Genomic DNA, 18632 nt, shown 5'->3' with positions numbered 1-18632 from the left:
CACCACATCTCTAAGTAAGAATTTCTCCCCGGTCATAGTGGTGCACTATTTTGTACAACAATTGCAGGTTGTCTGGCTGTCAATTTGTTTACCTTCAGTGAGTTACACACCTGGAACAAGCATGGAGCAAGAGTCAGTTGATCTGTATACTCCCAACTCACTAATAACACATTTTTAGAGGATAACCACAAACGGTCATGCAAGTTCCTGATGTAGGTACAGTGTTTCCCAATATTAATTATTTGTATAACTTTTTCTATTTATATAACTTCATATCAGTCCCCCTCACTAAAGGCTTCTCGGAAATGACAAAACACACTGACTCACACTGTAAAAAGGCTACGGAAACAAAGTGTTCTATGACAAAATGACGCTTTAATAATTTACAAAACCTGTTAGTTACAAAGAAAGACACTTTTTTTTTTTTAACAAAAATTCATTAAAAAGTAAAGAAATCTATCCGGGACGGTTTTTGCATACTACACATGTAAGCCACAAACACAAACGATATATGTAAAGGGTGGTTTTGAAAAAAGGGTCTTCCAATGCTGGAATTTTACTTTGCTACATACCACACTTCATTGTGACGATCCACAAATGTAAAAGGATCATTGTAGCCGACACGATGGTAATAAGAGTCATCAAACGCCAAGCCATTGGCACGCAAATCTTCTGCCAATGCTTTGGCATGCTTGATATAGGTAAAATAAAGGGCATATCCTCCAAAACTCCTGGAGAGAAGATAGAAAATACATCATTAAAACATGGCCAATCACATTCGCACTGGAATGTACACTATTCACAATGGCAGATGCCAACCTTGCAACTAGTAACAATTTTAACTATGCTACTGGTGCACCTATTTCAGGCTACCTATACTGGCTGCACCAATATCTGGCTACCTGTACAGGTGCACATATTCCATGCTACCTATACTGGCTGCACCTATATCTGGCTACCTATACTGGCTGCACCAATATCAGGCTACCTGTACAGGTGCACCTATTCCATGCTACCTATACTGGCTGCACCAATATCTGGCTACCTGTACAGGTGCACATATTCCATGCTACCTATACTGGCTGCACCTATATCTGGCTACCTGTACTGGCACACCTATTCCAGGCTACCTATATTTGCTGCATCTATATCTGGCTACTTGTACTGGCGCACCTACTCCAAGCTACCTATACTGACTGCACCTATATCTGGCTACCTGTACTGACACACCCAGTCCCAAACAGGAAAAGTGGGATACCAGTACATATCTGGTATAGTTGGATTCAGCATAATCAGGGCTTTTACAAACAGTAACATTTTTTGGCAGTAAATGTAATTCTTCTTTGACCAAAGAAAAAAAAAAACAGATTTTTTTTATTTCACTTTTTTCTTTACATTTTCACTAAAGAATTGTGTCATATCTCCAGAAAAAGAAAAGTAAAAACTTTTGTTTCAAAGTGTTCAATTCCAATTCTCTACGGAAAAAAAAATTATATACAATACTGTATGTCCTATTTCATGTAGGTTTTTTTTGTCAACAATCCTAAGTAAACCTAATGAGTGCAAAATGTCTATAAACTGCTTGGCAGTAGATGTTCGCATTAAAGACAAATCGGCTGGCAGGGACAGGGTTAAAGTGAACCTGAACTGAGTAAAAGTATTTAAAACTCACACATGATGTACCTGCAAATGAATATTTGAAATGCTTACCTCAAGGTCAGTTCCTCAGAAGCTCACCATTTTCTTCTAACAATGCTTCCTTCCAATTCTGGCAGACTTGTCTCTCAGGAAGCTGAAAGCCTTAACTGACAGCAACTATATGCTGTCAGTTATAACTGAAAGGACATCTGATGTGCAAGGTAATGCTCACGTTTCCCTATGGCTCAACCAATATTACTGGTTAACTGCTGAGTGCTGACCTGGAAGCTGTTATGGGGTCATCACCATTTTTAAAATGGAGGACAAAAAATTCCATTGATCACAGCGGACAAACAGGACGCAGGAGAGGAGAAAGAAATTGAAAAGAAGACTATGCGGAAGATAAGCATGTCGTGTGTATGTTTATCTTCACTTTTATTTTTCAGTTCATGTCTGCTTTAAGCACAATAAGAAAATGGGTGGAAGGGGAGAGAGGGGGCTGAAAGGGAAAAGTATAACATAAGTTTGTCCTGTGAGACTAACTGGTGTGTTACACTGATCTGCAGTGCGCTCTCCAGTGCAAGAGGTCCTTTCATCACCTCTGACTGCAGTAGGAATAAAAAAATGCCTTGTATATAGTAGGAAGCCTTTATGTGCAAGTAAACCCCATAGACAACTGCAATAATGGTCATTCAAAATGACTGTTGATAATCTTGGATGGCCTTTCCACATAAAACTACTGTACACTGGCTCTATGGTTCCCATTCCCATTCTGCTCTTTATGAATCCACCTGCTGCTCCCTCTCTGGCTGCAGCCACTGTACTATGAAGAAGCCTTGGAAAGAGTAGAGCTCCAAAGCTAAATAAAGTGGAAAATGTCATTACAAACAATCTTTTGAGACGTTTGGGTACACTGGCTCTGATTACTGCTGGGCACTCTATCAAGCAGCACATTCTATTCTGCTGGGGAGGTTAAGAATGTGTTCAAGACATTCCACTGCTGCAGCAATATATGGCAATAACCCAAGGACTATTCCCCTTAACAGCTTGCGAATTAGGATCCTTGTTCACACATCAAACTAGAATCACTTTGAGTGACAAATGTCTACTTTATGCTGGCCAAACAAGGGCTGATTGACCAATCCTGCTTTTATAAGTCAGCAGTGCTGAGGGTTTACAAGGCCCCTTTCACACTAGGACACTAGGACAACCGCAGGGTTACGCTAAAGCAATGAAAGTCATGGGACATTTCATACCTGATGAGATGTGCTGGAAGCATTGCATCTGACGCAAAAGCATCAGCCTGTTATGAGTCAACATCCATGGCGAGCAGAAGTCATGTAAGTCAATGGCGCCACAGATATTTTAAAATGTTTGGCGCTGCGGTGCATGGTAGCAAGTTTTGTTAATACATTTGCATGCACTGCGTATTTCTGCCACAGGATGTGAGCCTCACTTAAGATTTGATTTGTTACCGCAACGCCTGTTTTAGCGTTGCGATCATCTGATCGCACCACATCCAAAACGCTTGTGTGAAACTGGCCTGAAGCAAATCTTCATTGAAACTATTGTGTTCTAAGTGCTAAGAAAATAAAGGGCTCCACTGCATAGGATGGCATATTTAACCTGTTTCCGACCGCGTCACGCCGGCGGGTGTGGCCGCGGCGGCAGCCCCAGGACTGCCTAACGCTGATTGGCGTAAAGTCCTGGGGCCAGCTAACGCAGGAGATCGCGCGCAAATCTCCTGCTTGGGGGGCGGAGTTCCGCCCCACCTTCAGTCTCCGAGCGGCTATTGCCGCTCGGGAGAATGTTTAACGGCGTGATCGCCGTCTATTTGCATGTACAGCGCTGCGATCGTCAGCAGCGCTGTACTGGGGACAGCCGTGTGACACGGCTGTCCCCCTGGGACACTGGAGAGCGATCGGCTCTCATAGGCAGAAGCCTATGACAGCCGATCGCCATAATTGGCTGGCTGTGGGGAGGGAGGGAGGCAGGAAATAGGTTTAAAGAGACATACTGTTTTTCATAAAAAACAGTAACAAAAAAAAATAATATATATATATATATATATATATATATATATATATATATATATATATATATATATATATATATATATATATATATATATATATATATATATATATATATATATATATATATATATATATATATATATATATATATATACTATAAATATATATAAAACAAAAAACAATCTGGGGCGATCAGACCCCACCAACAGAGAGCTCTGTTGGTGGGGAGAAAAGGAGGGGGGGGGTCACTGGTGTGCTGTGTTGTGTGGATCTGCAGCTTAAAGCTGCAGTGGCACATTTCACTAAAATGGCCTGGTCACTAGGGGGGGTTAGCACTGCAGTCCTCAAGAGGTTAACATCACAGCACACTTACATCACTGCACACCCTCACTGTTGGAATTTGTGTTGCTCTGACAAATCTGCTAGCGCCTGGCCAGCATTGACCTCAGAGGTGTGGCTAGGGATTTCAGCACCAGGGAACAAAGTCACTTCCTTATTCAGAGCTGGAATTTCTGGCTCAGAATCAGATCCGGTTTTATAGACTTTTAGCCGCCTGAGGCAAACTTGTGAGGATGCCGCCTCCCCCCACAGGTAGTATAATTGCCCCCAGTATAGGTAGCCTGGAGGGGGTAACAGACCCCCTCTCTCACCTGGGACTCCCCCGTCCGTGCTTCCCTCCAGCTATTTGTGCAGCATTTACATTTCTGTCAGGCAGCGGGGGAAGCAATGACTCACCTACTTCCGCGTTCCACCACTCACCTCACTTCCTGTAATGCCGCCCACTGTACTGCGGAGCTGGATCATGGAATTAGGTGAGCCATTGCTTCCCCCGCTGCCTGACAGCAATTAAATGCTGCACAAATAGCTGGAGGGGGAGCGCGGACGGGGGAGCCCCAGGTGAGGGGGGGAGGCTGACCCTTCTCCCCACTGCTGTGCCTGCTGCTCCCCCTTCCTGGGTACTACCCCCTCCAGCTCGGTGCCCCCCCCCCCCCACTTCTGCCGCCTGAGGAACCTGCCTCACCCCACCTCATGGGTGGCTCAGGGATGCTCAGAATATGGAAGTGTATGCCAACTGAACGCACCAGAATGCAGGTGGAAGCCAGGTGAGTTAAGCCTGCATTTCCTGCTCTCGCCTCCCGTACTCTGCAGGACGCTCTCAGGGCCTAACCTTCAAAGTACCTGGAGGCAGAACAGCTGTCCCCCCTTGTCCCCATTCCCCCCAGCTACGTAATTAGGCCTTTGTGGGATGACTTACCTTACATAGTAAGACACTTTAGGGGCCTTCTCCACTTTGACATTCTCATCTGATGGAATGGGTGGATTCTCCAATACTGGTGGCAGATAGAAAGACATTGTGGCATTACCATCTTCTGGTGCCAATGGAGCATGGATCACCACAGGCACAGTCATGTTAATCTTCTGCCCTGTGGAAACAACAGTACGGTCATAATACAGTAAAGTCTCAGTTATCCGGCGCCAATGGGGAACAGCTGATGCCAGATAAGGGCGCTTTCTTGTTGCTAGGGACTCTATGGTAAAACTAGGCATACCTCATACAGTACTATACCCCACTCTACAGTATATACTTATCATGAACTCTGTATTAATAATGACCGCTATCAAGAATAAGGCAGCCAACGCAGAGCTGTTTACTGCTGGGGCATATAGTTTTAAAGTCACCAGCAGTGATGCCCTTGTTTCAAACAAAGAACTGCGCATGTCTTTTTTATCTAATTCATCCAAGACAAAGCAGACAATTCTCCTGCTCCGATCTCGCCCCTGCACATGTGCGAGTCTAAGGGCCCTTTTCCACTAGCAATCGCTAGCGTTCATGCTAAACGCTAGCAATTGCGATTCAGCAAAGTTCCAAATTTTCTCGGCGATTGTGATGACGATATTGCTATACAATGCACTGCATAGCAAAATCGCAGCAAAAATCACGGCCCAGTCGCGCTTAAGTAAAAAATTAATTGCGGTAGTGGAAATTACCTACCGCGATTCCTATGTTATTAGGCAAACCGTCAATCAATCACTAGCGATTTGCAATTTTGCGATTCAGCATCGCAATCGCCGCTAGTGGAAAAGGAAACTAAGAGACTCCTCAACTGCCCCCAGCAATGCCTGCAGAGATGGAACACTAAGGTCCCCGCTACAGGCTTTCAGCATGAGATGCAGCGGCAGATGCTGGGCACACTCATAGGAGCAAGCTATGTAGGCTGGGGGAAAAGTAGTAAACCAGCTTTGTGCACGGCTGATTATGCTCCCCTACAGAGCGTTACTGCATCCCATCACCGACACTAATACAGGGACAGAGTTCAGCACTAAGTAAGTTTATTTCCTTTTTGTGATTTTTTTTTAATGCTGGTGACTTCAACACTATAGGTAAACAGCTTTGCTTGACACAGCCTAATTCATGATAGTGGTCCTTTAAGTGTTCAAATACAGTATTTGGAGGTATATTAACCATGGGGGAGCTGTGGAACCCAGTCTTAAAGCCGAGCAGAGCCCATAAACTGCCAAAGAAGTTGGCCTTCACCACCGAGTACTACCGGCGGTTTGTGCTTGTTGGTTGAGACTGCTGGTTAGTTGAGTTCCGGATGACCAGGACTCTATAGTGGATTCATAGATCATACCATAGCTTAGTCTATGACAATATGATTACTACTGGTAAAATCATTCACAGTTCTAAGTAGATTTATTTTCATAGTTCATGTTTTATACAGAAATGTACTGAGCATTTTCTGCACTACAAGACCAAGCCCTTGCCAGTGTCTGAGAAGGACATATTTTTAACCAAGATTAACTTTTTCATTGGAAGACATTTCTCTCTCATAATAAGAGCATGTACTAACATTATGGTTATGTCATATCTCGTTTGGACTATTGCAATATATTGCTTGGTGGACTTCCAACTAACCGACTAGCACCGCTCCAATCTGTACTGAACTCTGCTGCTCGACTCATTCATCTCTCCTCTCGCTCTTCCTCTGCTGCTCCTCTCTGTCAAGCTCTTCACTGGCTACTAATCAACCAGAGGATCCCAGTTCAAACTCTTAACCCTAACCTCAGGGCCGGCGCTACCATTAAGGCAAAGAAAGCAGCTGCCCCAGGGCCCCAGAGCTTGTAGGGGCCCCCAGGGGCTACAAGAGGAAAAAAAAATTTCAAATCGGCCTTATAGTTTTTGAGAAAATCGATTTTAAAGTTTCAAAGGAAAACAAATACACATTTAAAAACCTGCCGACTTTAATGGTTAATAGCAAATCCACCTTAAATGCTAGAAACCCTAAATTTGCAGGGTATGTTAAGGAGATCATTAGGAATAAGAGGAAAAAACAATTTTTCAAAAAGACCTTATAGTTTTTGAGAAAATCGATTTTAAAGTTTCGAAGGAAAAAAGTATACTTTTAAATGCGGTAAATGTCACTTTTAGTAGTAAACCTAACGGTAGTGTAATTTTACATGCATCAAACGAAAGCTTCCTGACGGGGTTTCCAGGGGGTCTATACGCAGCCGCAGCACTTTGGCCAGGGATCGCTATACAGCCGCAATATGGCTGTATGAAGATCGCTGGCATTTTTTCCTATTTTCCCAATTTTTTTTTTTTTATGTTTAGAGTGTGGGAATTTTTTTTTTTCAAAAAAATTATGTGGGGTCCCCCCTCCTGAAACTTTTTAACCCGTTGTCCCCCATGCAGGCTGAGATAGCCAGAATGTGGAGCTCCGACCGATTATGACTTCACACCCTGACTATACCAGCAGCAAAAAAGGTCCCCCAATGCCGATTTTTGTTCCGGGATATATGTTGGGGGGGCCCCCCAGGTTTATTTTGCCCTGGGACCCCATTGTTGCTTAAACCGGCCCTGCCTAACCTACAAAGCTCTCCACAATCTCTCTCCCCTGTACATCTCCTCACTAGTCTCCAGATACCAACCCAACCGCAATCTCAGATCTGCACACGAGCTTCTTTTATCCTCTTCTACAATTACCTCCTCACATTCACGTGTACAAGACTTCTCACGTGCCTCACCCCTCCTCTGGAATGCCCTTTCACAGCACATCCGCCACTCTCTCACCTTTGAAATCTTTAAACGCTCCCTCAAAACCCACCTTTTCCGACAAGCATATTCTCTAGCTTAGGCCATGCACCCTTCAACCTCGCGTCTACATTTACCATTTACTAAATAACCTAATCACGCACTGCCTGTACATTTACTGTATACTTCCCCACCTCTTGTTTCCACCCCATACCTTTAGATTGTAAGCTCGCAAGGGCAGGGCTCTCACCCTTTTGTGTCATGGAATGCTATTAATTTAATTGCTTGCATTCTGTTATACATTTTAGTCATAAAATTTGCTATTGTAATCACCAGTGCTGTATTTTGTACCAGTGTTCATATTTGATGTATGTGATTGTCTGTATCATTATAATTATGTATCCCTTGTTTGTTTTCTTACATTGTACAGCACCACAGAATATGTTGCCGCTTTATAAATAATAATAATAATTTCTGGATGTCCATAGCAACAATCCATGAACAGGGTGAGAGTCCCCTTTAGGCTTTATACATCCAACTCTGACTGCCAGTACTGTTGATGCACATAAACTGCATAAGCCTGCCTCAACTAACCTCACTAGTCTGTATAATGAGAAAAATGGACCTCTTTACTTGCTTGTATCTCTATAAATACTTCCGAATGGTCAATAAATAATATACCGTAGAGCAGGGCTTTTCAACTCTGTCCTCAAGTACCACTCAGTGCATGTTTGGTGGAAATCCACAGAGGCAGTTAATCAGCTCGGCTGAAACACTAATTACCTCACCTGTGAATGTTTGTGGTTTTCTGCAAAACATGCAATGTTGGTGGTACTTGAGGACAGGGTTGAAAAGCCCTGCTGTAGAGGACACAATTTGATGTTCTAACATCTTTGTAGTACAAGAACCTACCTAATAATTCTGTGCACTATTGTCAGTTTATCACTGGGATGGTCATATACCTGTACAATGCAATCTGGTTGTACAAAGACGAAATCTTAACACTTACCATAAAACAAAAAATTGGATGCAATCTGTATATATTGGTCAGGTGTAGGGATGGTCAACAAGTTGTAAATCATTTTGAGTTGATGAGGGGTACGCAAATGTATGCAGCTTGAAAATGGACCAATCAAATTTTACCTCAGCAGGATTTGATCGATTCATGTTCAAGCTGTATACGAAATGTGAATATTGCTGCATAATTTACATATTGACCATCCCTACTCAGGTTATGCAGGAGAACAGAGGCGCCAAAAGGATAAAAGGAAGTTAAATGAGCTTAAAAAAACAAATTTTTGGTAAATAGAGGAGGTAGTAGTGGACTTACTTCCTCCAAGTAGACACACAACGACTGCAGTAAAGACAGTCAATATATTATATTTATGAACTCCAAAATATGCAACGCGTTTCGCAGGTTTGATCCCACTTCATCAGGCAATAACAATGGAGCAATAGCATATGTGGTCAGTAGAAGAGCCAGGCACCTCTTCACAGAGGTGCCTGGCTCTTCTACTGACCACAGATGTGCCTGGCTCTTCTACTGACCACATATGCTATTGCTCTGTTGTTATTGTCTGATGAAGTGGGATCAAACCTGCGAAACGCGTTGCATATTTTGGAGTTCATAAATAAAATATATTGACTGTCTTTACTACAGTCGTTGTGTGTCTACTTGGAGGAAGTAAGTCCACCACTACCTCCTCGATTTACCAAGAATTTTAGTTTAAGCTCATTTAGCTTCCTTTTATCCTTTTGGCGCCTCGGTTCTCCTGCATAACATTGAGTCCACCCTGGGTGGAGGGTTGAACCCCCTTTTTTCTCATCTACAGAGAGAGACTTCTTATTCCTGAGTGGGGTCAGGAAAATCTCCCCACCTGCTTTTACAGTGGTTGCCTAATGGTAACCCTGGTTTGTGAGTATTAATATTAATCTAGTAACCATTTACCAGTACATATTACACTATTGGGGCTCTTGGTGTTCCTTGTTTTTATCCCTACTCAGGTGGTCCTTTTTCTTGCTGTGATGTAATAAGATTGGATAAAGTTTTCCATTCAGACTGTACAGGGACAATTATAAATACAGTAATCTACTGAGCCTCATCCAACACAGATTGTTGTCCTGAATTATGGAAAATCTAAGTTCCAAACAGCTGAGAGGGGTGTTAATGGCAATGTTAAAGAGAAACCGTGACCAAGAATTGAACTTCATACCAATCAGTAGCTGATACTTTCCCATTAGAAATCTTTTCCTTTTCACAAACGGATCATCAAGGGGCTCTGTATGGATAATATTGTGGTGAAACCCCTCCCACAGTGGGATATCAGGACCATGGTCCTGGCAGTTTCCTGTGTGTGTACCTCATTGCATTGTGGGGAATAACAGCTATTTACAGTGGCTTGCAAAAGTATTCGGCCCCCTTGAAGTTTTCCACATTTTGTCATATTACTGCCACAAACATGAATCAATTTTATTGGAATTCAACGTGAAAGACCAATACAAAGTGGTGTACATGTGAGAATTGGAACGAAAATACATGATTCCAAACATTTTTTACAAATAAATAACTGCAACGTGGGGTGTGCGTAATTATTCAGCCTCCTTTGGTCTGAGTGCAGCCAGTTGCCCATAGACATTGCCTGATGAGTGCTAATGGCTAAATAGAGTGCACTTGTGTGTAATCTAATGTCAGTACAAATACAGCTGCTCTGTGACGGCCTCAGAGGCTGTCTAAGAGAATATTGGGAGCAACAACACCATGAAGTCCAAAGAACACACCAGACAGGTCATGGATAAAGTTATTGAGAAATTTAAAGCAGGCTTCGGCTACAAAAAGATTTCCAAAGCCTTGAACATCCCACGGAGCACTGTTCTAGTGATCATTCAGAAATGGAAGGAGTATGGCACAACTGTAAACCTACTAAGACAAGGCCGTCCACCTAAACTCACAGGCCGAACAAGGAGAGCGCTGATCAGAAATGCAGTCAAGAGGCCCATGGTGACTCTGGACGAGCAGCAGAGATCTACAGCTCAGGTGGGGGAATCTGTTCATAGGACAACTATTAGAAGTAAAATTCAGAGGTAAAGAAGTAACCTCTGGATTTTTACCTCTTGATTGTTCCTGTATAATCATAAAGATGTATTGTGATTTTATATATCCTTTTTTATATATAATTTTTATGTATCTGTATCCTATGTTATAGGTTAAACCACATAAGATGCAACAATTAGAGCATCAGGGGGTGCTCAGCACCGCAGACCATTAAAACACGAGATAATTGGGACACTATACCCACTTCTCCTAGGCAATGTCACTGTAACACAACCCTTTAATGCAAATCGGCAGTTCAGCTTATGTGTTACTATGACAACGCGCCATCACACATCCCCTTACTAGTCTGCGCACACTACGCCACACTGCGCCGACTTAATAAATAGAAACAATTTGCATCTTATCTAAACCTCACCCCAGTCCCGAGTACCCACCCTTCCGGCATTTATTTTATTTCTTTCACAGCGGAACGGATCGGCACCGCCGCCCCTTTTCCCCTAAACCAACATGGCGGCGGCGCCACTTCCGCTTTCATATGCGCAGGCGCGAACCTGCTAAGTACATAACCGCCCAGCCGACACTGCCCACAATAGCTCTAGACTCTTGTCTAAACAACACGCAGGCGCATGACGTCATAAGACGCGACGCCCAGTTACATAAACAACCCACAAGCACTCTTTTATTACGTGCAGCCAGAGCGCACACCTCATTGGCTAATTGGTCCCAATTAATCCATTAGCCATACTATATCATGAGCAGCAGAACGGCAGCAAGGCACAGAGGCGCTAAGCTGACTGAAGCTGTTCGCAAGGTAAGAATCTTATCATCCTGCACCACCTTATATCCCCGTTTAACCTTGCACAGACCTTTATCATTTATTTTCCTCACTATGCAATACTTGTCATTAATTTTTACCTTCATCTATGATAGCGCCAGACTGTTAAGTAATGTGTATTACCTCTTGTATTCACCTTATACTCACCATTATGACCACAAATTTATATGGTAAATCACAAACGTCCACTTCACCTAAGTAAGATTACTATAGGCTTACCCTCCATTGTATGCACACATTCATTTATATGTGTATATGTGTGGATAAACAATTGCTGTTTGTACATGTGTATATGGATAGAGATATATATATATATATATATATATAGATAGATAGATAGATAGATAGATAGATAGATAGATAGATAGATAGATAGATAGATAGATAGATAGATAGATAGATAGATAGATAGATAGATAGATAGATAGATAGATAGATAGATAGATAGATAGATAGATAGATAGATAGATAGATAGGTGATACTGCAACAGAATATTTAGTGGCTTTATCTCTTCTGTCCCACAGTGTTTGATTGCTCCTATTTATAGCCTGATGAAGTGGGTTGTACCCGCGAAACGCGTTGCAAAATATTGGAGTATGTAAATAAAACGTTATTTTGTGAAAAATCCGACAATTTCTTGTGTCTGCACCAGGGAGGTAAGTCCACCCTTTGCCTCCCTGCCTTTTAAACATTTTATCCTTTTTTATACTTCTGGCACCTCTGTAACATTGTTTACATACTTCAGTCAATATTAAATTCCAACTTAAGAAGGTCAAATATTGGAGTCGACCTATACACGAGGTAGACTTATATTCGAGAATATACATGTCTGGTTTAGTTATATGGACTCATTTTGACCTTTTACAACATTTATCCCTTATAGCTTTGTCTATTAGTGCGTTTATACCTCATAAGGATGACATACCTTCAGAGTTCTTTCCATCGATATAATTAAATAAGCGTCTGAAGCTTTTCACCAGCCCAAAGCCAAACATATCCATGGTTAGTGGAGTTGTCGCCATGGTAGTTTCTTCATAGAGACGAAGTTCAAAATCCTAGATGGGGGAAGGATTAAAGCAACTAAGTGGCACAGTTTGGATGTGATGCTAGTGCAATTAGATGAAGGCCATACATGGAATAAGTTACTAGAAGATTTTGTATTGGTTTAAGAATTACCTTGCATCACACATCTGCAACTCATACTTACAAAATTGTCAACAAATAAGCCTCTTGCGTATGTAAAGATTCAATCGTCCTTCCGAGACAATAATATGGTGGCCATACATTAGCTTATTTTAATCTCTTCGGCCAACGGGTGTTATCACTACGAAACTATAGCTTGTTTTTTTTCGCCACAAATTAGGCTTTATGGGGGTGATACTTGTTTTAAGTAATTGCTTTTATTTTCTATGCATTTTATGAGGAAATAAATAAAAAACAAAACTATTTCTCCAATTTCCCCCCCTATAGTTTTAAAATAAGCAATGCTACTATAAATAAAAACCCACACATTTTATTTGCCCATTGCCCTATCACAACATTTAAATTGTGTTCCTAGTACAATGTAAGGTGACAATATATTATTTTAAAGTAAGGTGTAATAAATAAAGGTGTATTTTGTCTGTCTTGTAGTTTTTTGTATCCGGTCAATAATTACTAGCCCTTATTTGCTAACATAACTGTAATATACTCTCATGGCATACATATTAAAAAAAGCTGAGTCCCTAAGGCAACTATTTTTTTTTGTTATATTGATTTATTAGTGTCTGTTTGTAACTGGGGTACATTTAATATGTACCCTGACTTTATTTTTACCTTTTCGCCACTAGATGGTGATACAAAATTATCCTATAAAAATTACCAGGAAGTGTTCTGTTTTGGTTTTTTTACTTACTTTTACTATTATGAATGGATGTGGCCCATCATGTCCATTCATTCCAGCACTGCAGTTCCCCTTCACCACAGTCGCCACCATGTAAATGCCACTGGGATGCACGCACCCGCCGCGGCAACACTGGATGTGGATACATGTCCACTTAGACTTGAGCAGATTCTATCTGGACAACTATATATAGTTGTGCAGATAGAATGAAGTGGTTAAAAATGTGTTTGATGCAATGCAAAGAACAGCTTCCAGATGATTTTAAATGAGATATCAATAGAAAGTTAATTGGGAAAGTCCAAGTTTTTTATCGACCAGATGCAAACAGGAATGGTGGGGATTGACCGCTGTTTAGGGTTTTTATGCTTAGATTGAAACACTATCACTAGTATTGTACCAGTCAACTTTTACAATTAGTCTCAGATTACCCACCCCTCAACCAGACCCAAGTACTCCCCCCTTCCCAATATGCAGAGTAGCAGCGCAGCAGGGCAGTGTGCAATATCTGCTCCTCCAACACTGTGTTGTTCCTCTCTCCTCTTCATAGAAGTTAGGAAATCACCTGCTGTACTTCCATATGAACTGTAAGGAAATTAACAGGGCGCTCTACAGTACAAACAACCAATAAAAGTTCCTTCTTAAAACATATAAAAGTCCCAAACAGAGTCCATGTACAACTGCTTCCAATTTCCAATAACGTGCAGATGCTCTTCCTGTAACAAACAATAACCAGTGTACGCTCACCAGATGTTAAGCTGCCTTCTCAGGATCAGCTAATAGCGCGTCTGGCCCAGCCAGTAGTCAAGATCTCCTAGGTGCGTTCAGCCTCGTCTTGTGTCCTCAGTTCATAGGGGTATGAAATAGAAAAGCACCACAATAGTGTAATACTGTTTGATATCAATGTGGCTGTTCCACTTATCCAAACACCAGTGCTCCAATAAGTTACTGAGACACCCCGTGCTCCTCCACCATATACTCAATGAAGCCTCTCACCAAATGTCATGGCTGACCCAGCACAGACCAGCAATCACGCTTCACAGGCACTGTCAGCGATCCTTCTCCAGCATCAATGTCCCTAAGACTCAAACAGGGACCAGCATAGTGTAAAACCGTTTTTTTATTTAAAACATTAAAATAAGTGCACTCACAAAAGTCCAGTTTAAATGCACATATAAGATCTCCTAGAGCTCGTCTGGCGTCCCTCGCTCCTTAGGCTCCGCCCAACTAGTTTCGTCCTATGACTCATCAGGGGCTTGCAAATATTTAACCCCGCCTCTACCCTCCCCAGCAGCTGCAGCACTTAACAACTCCATTTCAAACTAAATATATTTACATTTCAAACTTAAAATATTTACATACAATTAGCATCAACTAAAGATTATTTTCATCTCATAGACCATCATTACATCCTCTCCACTAGGCCATTGTACTGGAAGGAAAGACAGGTTCCAATTTTGGTGCTGAGACAAACAGGTGAACAGATGGAGTATCTCAGCTGAACAGGAGTCTGTGCAGGGATGTAACTACAGGGGAGCAGCTCATGCCACTGCAGGGGGACACAGCTGTAAGGGGGCACCAATTAGTACTTCACCCTCTTTGATAAAGCGGTCCATCCTTCAGATCAGGTGTTTTTGTGGCTACACTTGTTATGGGTGTGAAGATTATGATGTCCATACTTGTTTTTCTAATGTCCATCCTTCAAGATGGACCCCCAGGCTGTGAGGATCATCAAGGGAAAGGGTGCGAACACTGGTGGGCCCCCAAAATTCTGCTGGGGGCCCCATAATTTGTAGTTATGCCTCTGAGTCTGTGAAAAATGAAACCGCAGTCTATGAAAGACAACAGCCATTCGCAAAGAGAAGTGTTGTCAAGCTTTATCTTTGTGTGCTTTTTGTTTTCACTGAGCTTGTTATTGTACAGCTTTGCAACTGTGTTTTGTACATTTTTTGTTTGCTAAATGAAGTTTTTGCAACAAGCGTGCTGGCACTTAGCCCTCGCAGCAAATACATACCGAGTTTCCCTAAGCAAAAACACTAGGGCGTTAATGCTGTGCTGTATATAGACCTTTTCCTGCCACCAGGAATGCACAGCCACAAGTTTACACACCATTGGATGTGGTCAATTAGATCCAAACAATTCAGTTGATGCATAATTATGCACATTTTTATGCAGCTTGAAAATGGACCAGGTGATTGAAGCCAGGGTAAGATTTGATTGATTTTCAAGCTGCATACATTTGCATAATTCTACATCAACTCAGAATTATTTGCATCTCATTGACCATGTCTACATACTCTGCAACAGAGAATTGATAAAGGTTTGTTTTAAAGTGTACCAGTAACTGTCGGGCATAAAATCAAAAATCAATTCTTTAGTTTTATCTGGTAAACAAGTAATAAGGATGCTAACCAGGCAATCCAAAAGTTCAAAGCTCTATTACTTTTCTTGTTTATAAATGATCATTCCCCAGTTTACCTGACTCTTATTTGGTACATACAAAATGTGGTACACAAAAAGGAAGTTGCAGGGCATGCTGGGTTGTCATTGTTTGCTTCTGTTGGTTAAGTCTGAGGGGAAATAAAGAAGCAAAAAAAGACAACCCAGCATGCCCTGCAACGTACCAAATAGGAGTCAGGTAAACTGGGGAATGATCATTTATAAACAAGAAAAGTAATAGAGATTTTAACTTTTGGATTGCCTGGTTAGCATCCTTATTACTTGTTTACCAGATAAAACTAAAGAATTGATTTTGATTTTATGCCCGACAGTTACACTTTAAGATTTGTATACAGTTGGATATTGGACCAATCCAAACTACATAGAAACTGCAATAAAGTTTCAATCAAAATAGAAAACATCTCACTGGCTATCTCCATTCAATAATGAGTTTAGTCAGCATATCACGCAGGGAAACTCTGCCATAGGGAATAATGGTGCCGCCGGCCAAATCACTTGCCATAGCGATTCGACTGACATTGCTATCAGTTTTCGTGCAAGTGGCAGCAAATCCCATAGCCGTGCATGGCACGGATTCGGCACACTCGCAGAAGAGGAAGTGCTGCCGTGCGTCTTCTAGGATGCACAGCGGCTAGTGGAAACCCAGCCGAGGTCTTTTTTTTTTTTCCCCATTTCAAAGGGGGTACATATACAAGTCTGTATGTGATTCAAAACTTATTGTACAGTTCTAATACAGCTCTGTATAATCCCTGAAGAAACTTAATGTTTCGAAAGCTTGCAATAAATCATGTACAGTAATTAAAGGTATCACCGGAATCAACATTTGTTGGTTTGATGTCTGCTTTACCTAGGATGTCAGCTAATAGCGGATCTGCGGCAAGAGACACATAGGCTTCTAGGGGCTGAAGGAAGCCCCATGTAAGTAATTCTGATTTTCTTTTAGTTGACTCCTTTAAGTAGCACTGTCTGGGTCAGCAAAGATTTGCATGTAAGGAGAATTTTTGTTCACCACCATATATGATAGAGATAAAAATAATAATACGTTTAAACGACAACAGAACAGTTGCCTGGCTATTTTGCTAATCCTTTGCCTCTAATAGTTTTAGTCATAGACCCTGAACAAGCATATGCAGATTAGATGTTGACACATAGCCTATGCAAAATTGCTCAGCATTTTTGCAGGTACCTGTCCCTGAATACATATAACAGCTTACTTACATCATATTGCTTGATCACTTCATACTTTGGACAGTCTAATTTGCCACAGAATGGAGGCTTCTGATCCCAATCGACACCATCCGATTCTTGTTCAGCTGCAGCTGTGATCCCAAATATCACCAGCAAGCTGAGAAACAGCTGAATTTTCCCCTCCATGTCTGGATGCAGTGAAGTCTGAAACTGGAACTGCTAGGCTGCTTTTATTTGAGTGGGAATAGAAGGGAGTGTCATGAGAAAATAAAGACCCTCTATAGCCGAGGGCTGAGCTCAGCATTGTGTAACGTCCCAAACAAAGCATTAAGTAACATAGAGAGACATTCCTTCACGTGCAGCGCAGAGCAGGGGGGACGTGAGCGGTTTCATAACTAGTTGCCACGTGACTTGTTTTCCTAAGATTCACTGCTTATGTAAATCACCTTTATAACCCTTATATAGTTATATCATGTTCTTTTTAATTCCTGAAGTACCACATGGATATGCACCCTGATATTCAGTAATGGCTGCAGATGGTCACGGAGAAGCAAAGTTTATGTTTTCAAAACCATCAGCTACTGTATTTGATTAGCCCAATTCCAAGCTGGATATATTTGCATAAAAGTAACATAAATTTGCATCAATTTGAAATCATTAGCATCTCATTAACTATCTGTAGTAATGACACTACATGGTTGGCAGACTTTCCAACATACAGGACCCGCAGAATACGCAGCGTTTACCCAAATCTGAGTCGCACAGGAAAATGCTGACTAGGAAGATGTGGAAATAAGCTCTAAAGAAAAACACAAACTTGTTAGTGTGGAAAATGCACGTTTTTCCACACACATTTTTTTGGTCTGTGGTGAAATATGTGTTTTTTTCCCCAAAGTCAGTCATTAACTGACTGTTACTGAGGGCCCGTTTCCACTAGCGCGAATTCGCATGCAGACAACGCATGCGGATTCGCATAGCAATACAAGTGGATGGGACTGTTTCCACTTGTCAGTTTTCATTTGCGTTTTTATGTGCAGGATTTTTCTGCACGGTAGACCCTGCAGAATTCGCCTGCGTGTGGAATGCAGGCGAATCGCAGGCAATGTATTTAATAGGGAAATCGCATGCGTTTTTTGCATGCGTTTTTTCCCGCGATTTCGCGTGCGATTTCGCATTGAAAGTAATGTAAATTGACACAGGCAGTGACATGGTTAAAATCGCATATACCCTGCCTATGCGAAATCGCATGCGAAATCGCGGCAAAAAACGCATGCGGAATCGCATCCGCATGCGATTTTGTCAGCGGTGATATGCGGCGATTCCGCACCGCACTAGTGGAAAGGGGCCTGAGAAAACACACAAGGTCCTCCATTTTCAAGGAGTTCCTGCATTCGGTAACAAAACTGAAGCATGACCACGTCCACATTCACAATGTTTACCACATGAAATTACAATTTGCTGAAAAAATAAGAGGAAAAAGTGATAAAAGAGCGATAACATGTCGGGAAAA

The 18632-nt window shown here is 41.8% G+C and overlaps 1 protein-coding gene across 1 annotated transcript; it reads right to left on the bottom strand.

The window, feature by feature from the left end:
- Positions 1 to 355: 355 nt before the first annotated feature.
- Positions 356 to 17435, bottom strand: LOC137504173 (heme-binding protein 2-like). Its single transcript, XM_068232234.1, has 4 exons — positions 17153 to 17435; positions 12521 to 12650; positions 4930 to 5098; positions 356 to 731 (listed from the first exon to the last, which is right to left on the bottom strand). The coding sequence occupies exons 1-4, from the start codon at positions 17306 to 17308 to the stop codon at positions 557 to 559; spliced, it is 630 nt and encodes a 209-aa protein (XP_068088335.1). The 5' UTR covers positions 17309 to 17435; the 3' UTR covers positions 356 to 556.
- Between the last annotated feature and the right edge of the window lie 1197 nt (positions 17436 to 18632).

This window comes from Hyperolius riggenbachi, chromosome 4, assembly GCF_040937935.1.
Source record: "Hyperolius riggenbachi isolate aHypRig1 chromosome 4, aHypRig1.pri, whole genome shotgun sequence".
Lineage (NCBI taxonomy): Eukaryota > Metazoa > Chordata > Amphibia > Anura > Hyperoliidae > Hyperolius > Hyperolius riggenbachi.
This window is presented reverse-complemented; position numbering and strand designations above follow the sequence as displayed.